Source organism: Panthera uncia, chromosome D4, assembly GCF_023721935.1.
Source record: "Panthera uncia isolate 11264 chromosome D4, Puncia_PCG_1.0, whole genome shotgun sequence".
NCBI lineage: Eukaryota > Metazoa > Chordata > Mammalia > Carnivora > Felidae > Panthera > Panthera uncia.
The window spans coordinates 78,001,359-78,016,327 of NC_064807.1; the positions used below are offsets into that span (position 1 = coordinate 78,001,359).

General features: G+C 37.9%; 1 protein-coding gene across 2 annotated transcripts in view; it reads right to left on the reverse strand.

The window, feature by feature from the left end:
- Nucleotides 1–14,051, reverse strand: part of C5 (complement C5) — an 88,324-nt gene extending 74,273 nt beyond the window's left edge. The window contains exons 1-5 of one of the 2 annotated variants that reach the window (XM_049628082.1): nucleotides 13,937–14,050; nucleotides 10,115–10,307; nucleotides 7,329–7,491; nucleotides 3,272–3,342; nucleotides 20–111 (exon numbers count right to left, since the gene is read on the reverse strand). In XM_049628082.1, the coding sequence (XP_049484039.1) occupies nucleotides 20–111; nucleotides 3,272–3,342; nucleotides 7,329–7,491; nucleotides 10,115–10,307; nucleotides 13,937–14,001 (584 nt within the window). In that variant the 5' untranslated portion in view covers nucleotides 14,002–14,050. Of the gene's footprint in view, nucleotides 1–19; nucleotides 112–3,271; nucleotides 3,343–7,328; nucleotides 7,492–10,114; nucleotides 10,308–13,936 lie in introns of both variants that reach the window. The other variant, XM_049628091.1, reaches the window with a different exon arrangement.
- Nucleotides 14,052–14,969: the final 918 nt, after the last annotated feature.

Consider the following 14,969-nt stretch of genomic DNA (forward strand, 5'->3'; position numbering starts at 1 on the left):
AACAAATACTTTAAAGTACTTAGGATTGGATGGAATCTTGAAGTCAGGAAAAGAGATGATTCCGGTATAATCATTTTCTTCCATAATGTCCACTTCTGATCCTTCAGGATCCTTTGAATAAAAACAAACAAACTCAAATCACATAAGCCACATTAAACAAGTCAATTGATTTATATTATCTTTGACTTATGGAAATATTTACTAACGAATATCTATGTTTCCAAATTAAATATGAAGGAGGAAGATCACTTAAATGTTGTGAAAGGCAAATATGGTTCATTTAAGCTCCCTCTTTTTAACCTCTCCTCCATGTCCTGCCACAGGGAGAGGGAGGGAGAGAGAGGGAGAGAGAGGGAGAGAGAGTCAAAGAGAGAGAGGAAAGGAGGGAAAGAAGAGGGAGGGAGGACAGAGAGAGAGAGAGAGAGAGAGAGAGGGGTTTATATTGGTGTTCGGCATATCCTAGTCTCAATTATCTGGAAGAAACTCAACTTTCTGTTGTAATAACTAAAAAAAGAAGTGTAACAATAACTGATGTTATAACTAACCAAATGTGAACTTACAGGTTTTATAGGTACCACAACCCAAATTCCATATCTGTTCATGTGAAGTTTTCCAAAGCAAACATGCTATAAAATGCTTTTATTAGCAAGACATTTTAGAATTGTGCCCTATGGACATTTTGAACTTGATTAAACACCCAAAATGGTTAATCAAACTTGAAAGTTTTCGTAAAGCTTCCCCCATAAATTTCCTTCTATGTGTGGGTTTGAAAATTATTGAAAGGAGGGTTTTTTTATTTTCTTTGGACTACATGTAGGGGTCCATTTTGACCTTAATCCAGAAATTTACCACCATGTGCCATGACTATGAAATTCACGGCCAGGATTTTAAGGTGTTTTTCCCTCGAGGTACAAAGGCCTATTCTGAACAAGAATCAGGATGGCAGCTAAATATCTTCTGTGCTGTTCTTTATCCCTGGAGTTCGTCCCACCCAGTGCTTCCATGATGATCTCTCTTGAGCACTATTTTCGGGACACTTCCTGTATACAGATTCTCTGTGGCTCTGGGATCAGATTCCTCAATCCTCTCTTCTTGGGGCAGCTTATACATGGGATGACTGGCATCCAGTCTCCCTTGTGCCAGGATTTTTCAGCACTGAAGCTCAACTGGGAGAAATAAAATAAAATAAAAAGCATCTGTCCACATCCTCTTGTGTTTTCTGACAGAAAAAGGGCATTTGAGCTGACACTGCCTCTCCTCACTCTGTCCCCTCCCAGACTCCCAATACCACTTGGCCAGTTTATTTGCGATCTCATTTCTTACTCCCTCCTGCTGCCATTGGAAAACTCATCCTGTTCCCTACATAGGAAGTTCTCCACTACTTTTACAAATCTGTGTCCACTCTTTTAATTGAAACCTGTTCTATTCCAGAAAAGGATCGCTTCAGCCCTCCCTCTCACCTCCATTTAGCCTTCCCTCTGATCTCATGTGCCATTGGCCCTACTGTATAATTTGTTTGGTTTATACTCCAGTGTGGTTTTGTCCTGTAGTATCTACTCCAGTATGTATAGCTATTCCTCAACTCAAGTCTTGGTTCCAGAGGAAAAGGCTCATAGTTTTAGGACAAGCCAGCCCACACAGACCCGTTATAAACTGGTAAATTCACATTGGCTTCCTAGTGGCTGTCAATGCCACTCTCACTGGCTTCCTCTCCTCACCCTCATTCAGGCAGTCTGAGGGGCCTCTCTCTGCATTTCTTCTGCTGCTGCTACCACACCTCTCCTTGCACCTAGGTTTCTGCAGCAGCCCAGCATGGGATTCCCTTACTGCACATCCCTTCACTTCTACTGTAGTGGTGCTCATGACTACACATTTGCCCTCCATTCTTTTCCCTGGTCTCTTCAGCAAACCCGCAGGGGTTCTTCCCTACAACCTGCTACATCAACTCTCAACTTCCAGGTCTGGTTATTCAAGCCTCTGGTGCCCTGTTCTAACTTTCAGATCTTATTGACCCCTCTCTTCCCAGGGATGCCTCTGCTCTGGAATCAGATTGCTTTCTTCCTGTCCAATTCCTTTCACCTCTGATTCTGTTCTCGGTTGTTCCTTTCTAGCAACCTGCCCATGTCTTCTCCACCACTCTCAATTTGGCTCAATTGTTACAGGCCTAGTCCAAATCTCACTTCTTCCTTGACCCATCCCTTGGCCATCCTAAACTCTTTTCTGGACTGCTGGAGTTTACAGTCTATATCAATAGTTATCAGCCACATTCTTGGCACACTCTGATGTTTCACAAGTAAATCGTTATCACATAGTCAGAGGTTAAAGTTTGTTAAAGGTTTATGATTTTTGTAAGCTATACAGCATTCCAAGTTATCCCTGTAGTTCACTCCTTCTTGTGTTCTGGTAAGGTTTTCATCTTACAGGGTTTTTTAGTAGGAGAAAAGGGGCTGCAGCCTATTGTGAAAGACCATGACTAATATACCTGCTGTTAATGGGTGAGTGTTACTTCCTCACAAAAGTTTTATAGGGCTGTGACACAAACTGGTAAGACCACAGGAGGCATGTCTTCTATTATGCATGTTATGGCTGATAAAGGATTGATAACTACTGATCCTTACTTATCTCATGTTTTAACACTATTTTTCGCATGTGTTAGTATGTTACTAAACTCTAAGGTGTTTTTTTTTTTAATGTTTATCTATTTTGAGAGAGGGAGAGCAAGTTGTGGAGAGGCAGAGAGAGAGTGAGAGGGAGAATCCCAAGCAGTCTCCCCACTACCAGCGCAGAGCCTGACGTGGGGCTCGATCTCACGAACCGCGAGAGATCATGACCTGAGCAGAAATCCAGAGTTGAATGCTGAACTGACTGAGCCACCCACGCGCCCCTAAACTCTAAGTTTCTTAAGTGTAAGTGGCCCAGATTATAATTCTTTATCTTGAATGGTACAAATAAAAAATCTCAGATGTAATATTCAATTAATAGTCAACCAACTCTTAGTGGTTGATTGATGCATTTTAAGAAAGGAATCATGAAGGATACATTTAAAGCGTTTAGCTCAAAGTCATAACTGCTGAAAGTTAATTTTTATGAGTTTTTTTTACATATATCTATTGTCGAGGTATAGACTTACAATGTTATACTTACAGAAGATGTTCAATAACCGTTTACCAAACATTGAATGAGTTAGTGTGGGGTTAGGGCAGAGTTATGGAACCACATACCTAATCCTGAAGATGAGCTAAATTATTATTTAAATAAATAACATACTTACGATGTAAGTTAAGACAGTTTCTCTTTTGGCTGGTTTCAGGTCATCATTCAGTGAATAAACTCTAACCTTTACTGTAAGAATAATTGATATTATCAAAACCTCCATTAAACACAAGAGTATTTTGATTTTTTTTACAATAATCATCCTTAAAAGAGATGAGTATAATTAAAAAAAACTCAATCACAAAAATCTACACAGAAAAAATCCATATTTAGAAGAAAGAAAAAGTTAGTTTACAGACATATACATTACTGAAGATTATTTTCTTTTAAAGAGAATTCTCTTGGATGTCTTTAAAGAGCTACTTTTCCTAGTGAAAGTAAAGTACAGGGCATTTTGTTAAAATGTATATCCATACAACTTTTTGGGGAACACACATTAGGCCACTGTTTACCAAGAATTTCATGGTAAATAAAAAAAGAATTTCATAGTGATCTCTACCATATGGTTATATGGGAATATAATGTCTCGTATAAGAGTTGAAGATTTCAGTGGAAAATTAGGTAGTTTGATTTCAACATTATATACTTTTGCACTTATAAAAACCAGCAAGGCCCCCAAAGTATCCCTTATTGTTGCTAATGGCAGCTTTGAATTGTGTGGTATTAGATTCATTGAGCCAGATCCTACCATTGTTCTGTCATTGTTGAATGTGTAATGGCAAGGGCTCAGGAACAATTAGTTCTCTTCATTTGTTTTCGCCAGCTAATAGATCCCTCCCTGCCTTTTAAGCAAATGCATCTGCTTAGAATTGAACTCTTAACTGCTTGAGACCTGCTGATCTAGTTCCTTCCAATACGACATATTGTAATTTCCCTGATGTTCATTTACTGATGCTCAAATCATTTCATGACCAAAACTTTAGCCACAAAATAAAATTGAAGTGGAGCCATAATCCTTTTAAAGGGTTAGTATTATGCAAAGCTCTACATAAAGAAGCCACATTAAGCGCTCTAAAATTGGTTTCAATAAGGTCAAAGCAAAATGTTCAGTAAATCTGCCCCCCCCCCACCCCCCCTCCCCCCGCCACGCACACTCTGCTGTCCCCCTTGCCCTCATCCCCCTTCTGCCTCGTGTCCTCCCTTCTGCATTAGGGACATACCCAGTTCAGACTGAGTGTCACTGGGATGCTGCCAGATGCAGTATGTCACAAAAAGTTAAGAGCTCAGGCCCTGGAGACTCTGGAGGTCAAAACTTTGGTTTCATTCCTGGGAAGGTCGCTTCCTAGCATGCCCTGGAGTGAGAGACTTAATCCCTCTAAATCTTAGTTCCCTCATCTGTAAAACAGAACTGCTGGTATCCATTCTGTAGCATTGTGAGGGCCAAATGAGACAAAGCTGTTACACAGCCTGGTGCATCATAACTACTCAACGAGTGCTTATTACTTTTATTTTAGTATTGTTATTTCTACAACTGCTACATATCTACTTTTTACCCAGTTGGAGTCTAGATTAGAAAATTAATCTTGTCTTCATGGCAACAGTGTATTGGAGGCAAGATCAATATAATTCTTTAGTACCAAAGATAATGGCTTCTTAGGTTTTGAAAAAAGCGTATTGAATGCCTTCTATGTGTCGACACGATGCTAGACTTGGAGATAGGGCGGTAAGAAAATCAGACACGGGGTGGAGGAGAGAGCGAACCCGTGATATCACAAGTGTATGTGCAATCCAGGGTGAGAAGCACTACGAAGACACTGCCTGGCTTTCTGAGAGCATAGAAGAGGGAGATCTGAAGCAGTCATAGAGGTCAGAGAAGGCCGTGCTCTATGGATAACATGTGGGAATCGAGTGGGTGTTAATAAGGCAGGCGGGGGTGGGGGGGCATGCATGTACCAGGCAGAGATATACAGGCTTTAATATGGGCAGGAACGTAGTGTGAGAAAGCAGCTAGAAAGAGGTCAGTTTGACTGGTTTCCACAGATGAGGGGGAGCATGGTGGGTGATAAGGCTGGAGGGGAAGGCAGGACACAGGTTGTATGGAATTGAAGGATTTTGGTTAATATTCTGAAGTCCTTAACCTACAAAGCCTTGAAGACTTAAGCCTTTAGCCTTAAAGATGGTTACACTAAATCCCTCAAGGATCTTCAGATTAAATGTGTGGATCAAGACATGAGAGCTAGAAATAACAAGATTTAATCAGTTCTAAGAGAATTACTTTTAAGTAATTTTTTTTCTTCTGTGTAAATGAGGCTTTGTGCTATTCCACAGATCAAATAGTAATGGAAAACACTTCCCTAGTGCTTACTCTGAGCTAGGCATTGTCTTAAGTGCTTTATCCATATGAATTCACTTATCTCTTACAACGATTCTGTGAGGTAAGTTCTAGTATTATCTCTATTCTACAGATGAGGAAAGTGGGGCTCAGAGAGGTTGAGTAACACGTGCAGGGTCATAGAGCTCACAACAGCCCAAGCTGGGGTTTGAACCCAGACAATCTGGCTCCAGAGTGTCTAATCTCCTAAATTAGTCCTTTGATATAAGAGGAGGACAAGGGCAAAGATATGTCTGTTTCTAGGTATGATTATGTTTTAATGTTTGTTTTTGAGAGAGAGAGAGAGACAGAGTGTGAGTGCGTGAGGGGCAGAGAGAGAGGGAGACACAGAATTCGAAGCAGGCTCCAGGCTCCGAGCTTCTAGCACAGAGCCAGATGTGGGGCTTGAACTCACGGACTTCAAGATCATGACCTGAGCTGAAGTCGGTCGCTTAACCGACTGAGCCACCCAGGCACCCCAAGGTATGATTATGTTTTAAAGGGCCCAAGCTTTATGGGCTCTATGTACATACTAAGTCCTCTTCCTGGAGTCAAGAGATGCTATTACTCTGCCAATGACCATCTGTCCAAGCTGACAGCAATATCCCACCCTTTCTAGGCCTTTCCTTTCTGAGCTTGTCTGAACAGGAACCCCTAGTGCAGTGGTCACAGTTAGGCCTGTTCCTTCCTACTACTGTCATCACCAACATCAACCAACATTTAGCAAGTATGCACTGTGTGAAAAGCATTTCCACAAAGCTGGCTGGTCCCTCTACCCTTCCCCCTGTCCTTCACCAACAATAACATTATTGAAAGTCCATAAACTCCCCTCCCACATGTAGCTCTCTTATAATGCTATCTTTGATGTACTCAAAAGTTAACGATAGTGAGAAGAAGATACAGAGGAGTCAACTGACTGCAGACATGTGACCTTTATTCAGTTTTGAGAGACAGAGCGCAAGCAGGGGCGGGGCAGAGAGAGAGGGAGACACAGAATCTGAAGCAGGCTCCAGGGTCCGAGCTGTCAGCACAGAGCCTGACACGGGGCTTGAACTCACGAGCTGTGAGATCATTACCTGAGCCAAAGTCAGACACCCAACCAACTGAGCCACTCAGGCACCCCTACACTTTTTTGAGTTTTACTTTTGGTTCACTGGGAATAAATCCAGTCATCCATCAGTCATAGAATGTTGCCTGCTATCCTGCCCTTTCTCCCACTAACAGAGGAACCACGAATATGAAGCAATATTCTATTAGAAACTTTCTTAAGTAGAGTCCCTCAGAAAATTAATATCCATATATCTGTTATCTAATTTATTCTTTGCTGAATCATCTGATTCCCTAGGGTTGGATTTGTTTTCTGAATTTGAGGAATAGCTCCAAAGTCAAAGGAACTTTTTAAAAAATGAACATGGCTCCATAATAAATTATTTTCTCATTTCCAAAATTATATTTGCAATTACATCTTCTACTTGTTTAATAAATAAAATATAACACAATATTTCACAATTTTTAAAAAAGCTTTTTTCTCCATGGAAACAACTAATGGGGCAGATTATATAATGGTCCATTTTGTACTTTCCATACGAATTTAAAATTTATACTTAAATGGTGTATTTAGTAATTTCTATATAAATTTTAGATTAAAATGCTATTTATAAATATAGAAGTCATTGGGAATTGAGACTCTTTTGATCAAGTGGGAAACTTGTGTCCATTTAATTTCAAGTGTAAAAAAAAACTCTACAGTATAATGTTAATCCCCCCCTCTCCACCACAGAGGAAGAGGCATCTTATACCCTACCTGACTGTTGTGGAGTGTAAACAGGCTTGTCTGTATGAATGAAGAGAAATCCATTGTCATAGGTTATTGGCACTTTTTTTGATCTTGAAAAATGCTTCGATACAACTTCCAAATACACATGTGAAACTGGGTTCTGTCCTCCAGACAACTGTTTGGGTTGTACCTGTTAAAGAAAATGTTGATGGACTATAGTTTTTAGGTTATAAAAACTGTTGATTTTCTGAGTCCTACTGTCATTTCAATAGAACAAAAAAATGGGTATGAGTATTTAACCATTTAAAAGTCGTAGAGGAGACAGAATACTGAATAAATTTTACCCAAAGTGTGTCATGTCAAATATCATAGTCAGGATTTAGCCTTAAGCAATTAAAAGTCTTTTGGTTTCCATGTTTCCTAAATTTTATATACCCTTAATAAAACTGCTACTATAGAAGCTTCTTAACAAACGTTCATTTCATCAGCTCACTGGATTAGCCCGTGCTCTCCAGTCCCTCAGTGCCACATCCTGCCTGATGTTCAGGACACTTTGTACTCTCTCTATCCTTCTGCCCCCACGGGTTGACCTGCCTGCTTTCTCATTTGGTGTATGTAATTGTAATTACTTTACATATGTTTGCATGATATGCAAATATAATACATAAAGAGTAATAAAAGAAAGAAAAGTGTTTCTATGAAAACTCAGGCTTTGGAGACATGGGGTGAAAGTTAATCCCTAAAACCAACACCCGTGGAATTAAATCTGTGAGATCACTGTCAAAGTTTGGAAGACAGTAAAAACCTATAAAGACTGCACTCAGATTGCTTTACAAGTGTCTTTACATTCTTTCTCTGCTTTAAAGAAACAGAAACTGTAAACAAAGATGATTTGTTAAAGGTGCAATGCATAATAAATAAGATTTGACACTCCAACCAGGGTGCCCATGCTTAAAGAAAAGACTTTGGCACAACATCAAACAATTGGCAAACAAAGACACATTACGATGTAAAATTAAATGCCGAAGATATGCATCAAATTTTATGATTGCCTACTTAATCTACTCTTTGAATTAACTATCTAAGTCTGCTCAAGTCATGAGCACTTTCTGTGATGATGGAAATGTTCAATATCTACATTGTCCGATATGGTAGTCGCCAGGTCACATGTGGCTATTTGAGCACTTGGAATGTGGTTATTGTGACTGATGAACTGAATTTTTTATTGCAGTCAAATTTGATTGATTTAAATTTAAAGGTAACAGCCACACATGTGTGGCCAGTGACATCAGATATAAGAGTGTCTACTGAAATTAATTGGGAAATTAATTTTAATTCTTAATAAACCTAGTAACTGGAAGTATTTAAGAGATTAGAGGATTTGCAATCAAGAACATTAATGAAAAAATTCCTACATTTGGTTACAATTTATTTAGATCAGTGTTTCTCAAACTTGAATAATATACAGACTCCATTTAAAGGATAAAATGTGGGGTGCCTGGGTGGCTCAGTCAGTTAAGCATCCAACTCTGTTTTGGGTCAGGTCATTATCTCATGGTTTGTGAGTTCAAGCCCCACATCGGGTTCCGTGCTGACAGTGCGGAGTCTGCTTGAGATTCTCTCTTTCCCTCTCTCTCTGTCCCTCCCCCTCTCACTCTCTCTGTCTCTCTGTCTCTCAAAAAATAAATAAATAAACTTAAAAATTTTTATAACGGATAAAATGTTCTGGAGGACTCTCAGTGCTGACTTTTTATTGTTTATAATATAATAAAAATTTATTTTTATTACAATGTTACTTAAATATGTAAAACCTCAGACCAGTGTAATCTTCTTATGCTTATGAGTTTTATATAATTATAAAACCAAAACAGATTTATGAAATAAATTCAAAATACTGAATATCAATATAATTCTCATCTTAAGCTCTTTTGCTTTTTATTTTTATTTTTTTAAAATTTTATTATTTTCAAGTAATCTCCACACCCAGCGTGGGGCTTGAACTCATAACCCCGAGATCACAAGCGCACAATCTACCGACCGAGCCAGCCAGGCACCCCTCTAATCTTAAGCTCTTTTAAAATTTCAAATATAAATTATTTTTTAAGGAGCTCATTTTAAAGAAACACTGGTCTAAATGAGCTTCAGAGCCCCTTCCACGTCTAGTTGTCTTTGATTTTCTGGTTGTTTACTTTAGAATCTATATCAGAATTTAAAACAGCATTTTGAGCAGGAAGTAATTTTTAGTTAGAATTTTAAATAAGAAATGGCTGCAAACACTACTCTAACCAAGGTACACTATAATATCTTCATAGAAGGAAAAGTTATTTGATCCAGAATGATACAGTTTGTCAATGGGAGCTGTTTACTCAGGTAACCAATAATTTTATTAGTTTGGGAAGCTATAATTGCAGAATATTGGAGTTCAAGCTAACAAATGTTCTATAGCATCGTTGGGGTTTTGTAGGCAGTGCATTACAGATCAAGATGCATATTCATATTTTTCAATTTCTTTGTAATGGTAATTTTCACAGTTAGCTAGTATTTTCACTTCATTTCCAAATATTTTTGCATTAGTACAATTTTACCTTTCAATACGATCATTACAATTTACATGCATTGCTCAAAAATCAGATACAACTCTTCTATTTAGAGTTTTCTGTTTCATCCATATTATCAGGGGTGACTGACATCATTTAATAATTACACAGTGGTGAGTGATAATAAATGGCCAAATCTCTACAACATTCAAACTTGGTACACATTTTGTTGAGAATATTCTGTATGTATAAAGAAAATGAAGAATAAATACATACTGTTAAGACTGCAGAGTTTTGGAATTTATTCTCCATGGATAAAGTAACATAGCCTGAAGAGTAACTAAATTTTTTATCAGGATAACTTTTAAGAGAGATTGTTGCATCAAATGCTTCGGTGTATCCATAAACTTGAATTACAATGTTTTCAGATGCTCCAACACGGAATATTTTTGGCGCTGAAATGACATACCTGTTGAAACAGGATAAAAAAAGGGCCGTTATCTTTAGGTGATTGCATTTCGTCATGTTTCTTATTTTTTCATCTCACTTGAGAAATTCAAATAGGCACATTTTCTCAAAAGTGGTATTTTTAAATCAAAGTTTATTAGTGATCTATGATAATTTCGGCATGGCTTCCAAGAAGAAGAAGCTTGGAATTAAGACTTGAGAAACAGAGCTGGAGATTTAGTTAGCATTTAGAAAGGTACTAATAACACTTTCCCTGAGCCGCTGCAGCAAAGAGAGACTCTGAATGCTGTTGACTGGAATGTGTACCTAAGGTCAATATATTTACTCAATGAAGAAGGCGACAAAGGCACCAGGGATTGAATTCCAGTCTGTCATCTGACCATGGTAAAGTCACTAACCCTTTCTAAGACCAAAATAATTTACCTGTGAAAATAACACCTTCTTTACCAGCTTGCAGTAAGGACTAAATGAGAATATGTATATGAAAACACCTAGCGTGCTTAGTACTCGATAAATGTTAAGTTTCATTAATTTGACTAAAATGAGTTAAAAGCTATTCCCAGTATTGTTTTTCACATGGTTTATACAAGAATGCAAATGAGTCTATATAGATTTTTGAAATAAATTTTTTAAGTGTGTGTATTTTCATTGGTTTATTAAAAGAACACTTACAAATATAAACTCTTAGTTATATTTCATGAAAGTGGCTAATTTGGATAGTGAGAGCCATATGTGTGATTACACAGGAAAAGAAAAGTGTGCTCCAACCCAAAAGGTCACAGTGACGGACTAATTCACGTGGCCGAACAGGCCTGGAGACCACCTGCCACGGCACCTGGCAGAATTATTGCGGGCCCCTGTCAACAATATGACGTTTAAAAAGTCAGGAAGTCTTTGGTAACAAATGAAATTAATTTGGAAACAATTAAGTCCTTTTAAAGCATCTGGCAGCAAACAAATTGTAAAAGAGGGGAAAGATCTCCAGATTTCCAACCGTCATCTGAATTCCTCAAATGCTTACCCAGGAAGAGGAGGAAATGAGAAAAGTTAAGTTTTGCTGATAATAAGATACATTTCCTGAAATCTGTGCTAGGTACTGTTTTAACAACTAGATAGATAGATAGGTAGATAGATATACTCACTTTGTGCTACAACCACTCTGTGAGGAAGATCTTATTATTACTCCCATTTTACAGATGAAGAAACTGATAATTTACTTGCCAAAGGTCACACAGTTAAGTTACAGAATTAGGAATTGAACCCAAGCAGCCCGTTTCCTGGGTTAACAATTTCAATTGCTATACTAGACTAGATAGCAAGAGTTATGCAATCTGAAAAATCTAGAAAAATACGCTATTTTAATTTCAGCATTCTCGTAAGTTTTATCTTTTTCAGTTTAATATTGTTTTAATTTTGAATTGTCCATGTGGTGGTGGTGGTGGTGGTGATAAGACATAAAGTATTCAGTATTTAGAAGTCCCTAAAAGATGGCTTTGGAATCACCCTTCATACAGATTCTGGTCTTTATTGGCTTATCAGTACCACAATCTATTTACATAAAAAAATCATTCTTAAAAAAATATATCCTACTTTTCTTATTTTCTTTCAACAGTTTAAGAGGGTCAGGCCAGGGACGCCTGGGTGGCTCAATTGGTTAAGTGTCTGGCTCTTGGTTTTGGCCCAGGTCATGATCTCATGGTTTGTGAGTTTGAGCACCACGTTGGACTCTCCACTGACAGTAGAGAGCCTGCTTGGGATTCTCTCTTCCCCTGCTGCTACCCCACTCGCTCTCTCTGTCTCTCTGGAAATAAATTAATTAATTAAAAATATTTTAAAAAGAAAAGAAGATCAGGCCACTGAGCTTGCAGAGAGGCAAAAATATGACTTTGGCCTTTACCTGGAATACTCTTTCTCCAGATATTTGCATAATTTGCTTCCTCTCACTTTCTACAACTTTGGGGTAAGGCCCCATCATTTCTTTATCCTCTGACTCTACTTTTTTCTTCCTTGTACTGATAGCCACCTAATATTATTCATTCATTCATTGGTTCATTCATCCACCCATCATTTGCTTCTCCCACTAGAATGCAAGCTTTATACCACCTATTACATCCCCAGTGCCTATCACATGGTAGGTGCTCAATAAATTTTGTTGAATCAATCAATCAAATTAATTATATTGTTTGCTATGCTGTAAACAGCACACTGTCATTTTTTCAGAGAAAGAAAGGAGATGCTTATTAAGGGCCAGTACGGTGTAGTAGAAAGAATTCAGAATCATGAGACCCAGGTTCTAGTCCTAATTCTACTACTAATTTGAAGTCACTTAATCTCAATCTCCCTGAACTTTTGCCACTTGCCTCTCAAAAGCGAGTATATAAAAACTACCAAGGGAAGGGGGTAAGACTGTGGCCATGTGAGAAAATCAGATAGGGGTGGGAGAGTGTTGTAAATTTATGACATCTTGAGTATACATTTATATTTATATTTTCAATATTTATGTATACATTTATGACAAAATGAAAAAAAGAAAAAGCAAACCAAAGTGGAAAAAAAAGAATCCTTAATACAAGCCCCGCTTTTGTCTCCCTCCAGCAGCATGATCTTTGGCAAGTCACTTTCCCCTCTGTCTGGGTTTATCCTTATATGTGAAATAAGTAGGTTCAATTAGATACTTTCCAGTTCCTTTTCAGTACTAAAATGCTATTTCTAGATACAAAATCATTTATTTATTTATTCATTTATTTATTTATTTAGAGGGAGTGAGAGTGAGCACGAGCGGGAGAGGGACAGAGAGGGAGACAGAATCCCAAGCAGGTTCCACGCTGTCAGTGCAGAGCCTGACCCATAACCTGAGTTGAAATCAAGAGTTGGACGCTTCACTGAGCCACCCAAGTGCCCCCAAAATCAGTATTTTTTTTTAACATTTATTTATTTTTGAGTGGCAGAGTAAGACAGAGCATGAGCAGGGGAGGGGAAAAAAGAGAGGGGGGACACAGAATCTGAGGCAGGCTCCAGGCTCTGAGCTGTCAGCACAGAGCCCGACATGGGGCTTGAACGCATGAACCTCGAGATCGTGACCTGAGCCGAAGTCAGATGCTTTACTGAATGAGTCCCCCAGGCGCCCCCAAACCAGTATTTTTTAAGAAATACTTTAAAATGCACAATATTTCTATAACACCAAAATTTGTGAAGAATTAATTCATAAATTTAGAAACAGTTACAATAGGTTTTCAAATCACAGTATTAGAATTGACCTCAAAGTAACATGTGCTTTACTATGTACAATAAGTACATGGAATATACAAAGAAAATTATGAACCAAATAGAAATAAGCAATCAATGGCAAGAAAGTTTATTATCTTGAGTTTATTTTCTGCTCTTCTGAAGAGGAATTCAAACAATCACTTATGTAGATTTTTATAAATAACAATCCCATAAAGCTGCTGTGTTGTAAGCCACTCCTCAAATCAAAATGCTTCCATGACTTTCTCATTCAGAGGTGAGACTATTCACCAGGTGCTCTAGGAAGTAGAAAGTTATTTTCAAATTAGCACCATCTACTGAATTTATTTTTCACTCATCACAACTAAGATGCATTGATAAATGAAGATGGGTTCTTTTACTTACGTTTGTTCCTGTCCCCAACTTTTACCCAGGAAGATTAAAAAAACAAGTATGCCCCAAAGGCCCATGGCTGGAGGTATCAGTAAACCATGGATATAACCTTTTTGAAGCTACTCTCCTTTTAAATAAACTGAGATTGAAGAATTTGGGTACATTAGTTTACTGGTTAATTATTAATGTCAGAAAGAGGGACTTTTAAGTCGGAAAACTAAAATCAGAACTGAGAAACACCCTTTAATGCCCAGATGCAGAGGTAGGAGATCTTTTAGAAAGGGATTTAGACCTAGAGATTTATTTTGATTAATACAAATAAGGAGATTCTAACATGGGAATTTGACAGTAGAATGAATGGCTCAAAGCTAGAAGCCAGTAGATCTCTTTGCCTTTGGCCTTATCCCTTTTGACCAGGACAACTGCTCTGAAGTTGTATCAATCTGTGAGCATGCCTCTGATAAATCTATATGCTCTGATACTGACAGAGACCCACCAGGATTCAGTTTCAAAATGAGATGATTTTAGGATAGGTCTGGTTTAGACAAGGCTCATGAAGTAATCTTTCTAGAGAAATCCTGAGTGGTTGTGTCATTGGCACTGGAAATGGCCTAAGGATAAGACAGGTCTTCAGAGAAGCTCTATGGAATTGTTCCTTGGTCTGTCCCAGTCCAGAAGATGCTGAACATTAGGTAGAGGAAAGATTGTGATAGGCAATGAAAATGCCATGCTGAGGACACTGGCATTGTTTTCTAGGAAATAACCCATCAAATACTTTTCTATTTAGCAGGGAATGGATATCCTCCAATATCTATTAATTCATATGACACAAATTCCAAATTTGCATTCATTCAGATGCAGAATATCTTTTTTAAAAAATAAACTCATGTTTATACCTTTCAATGAAGATTTTAATAATTTTAATAGAAGAGCTGAAGAAAAAAAAAGCTTCCTATAACAAACAAGTCTATTAACTTAGAATGAAATAAAATTTTATCCTTGAGATTTGTATGTTTTATGTTTGCTAGAAAAAATTTTATGTACA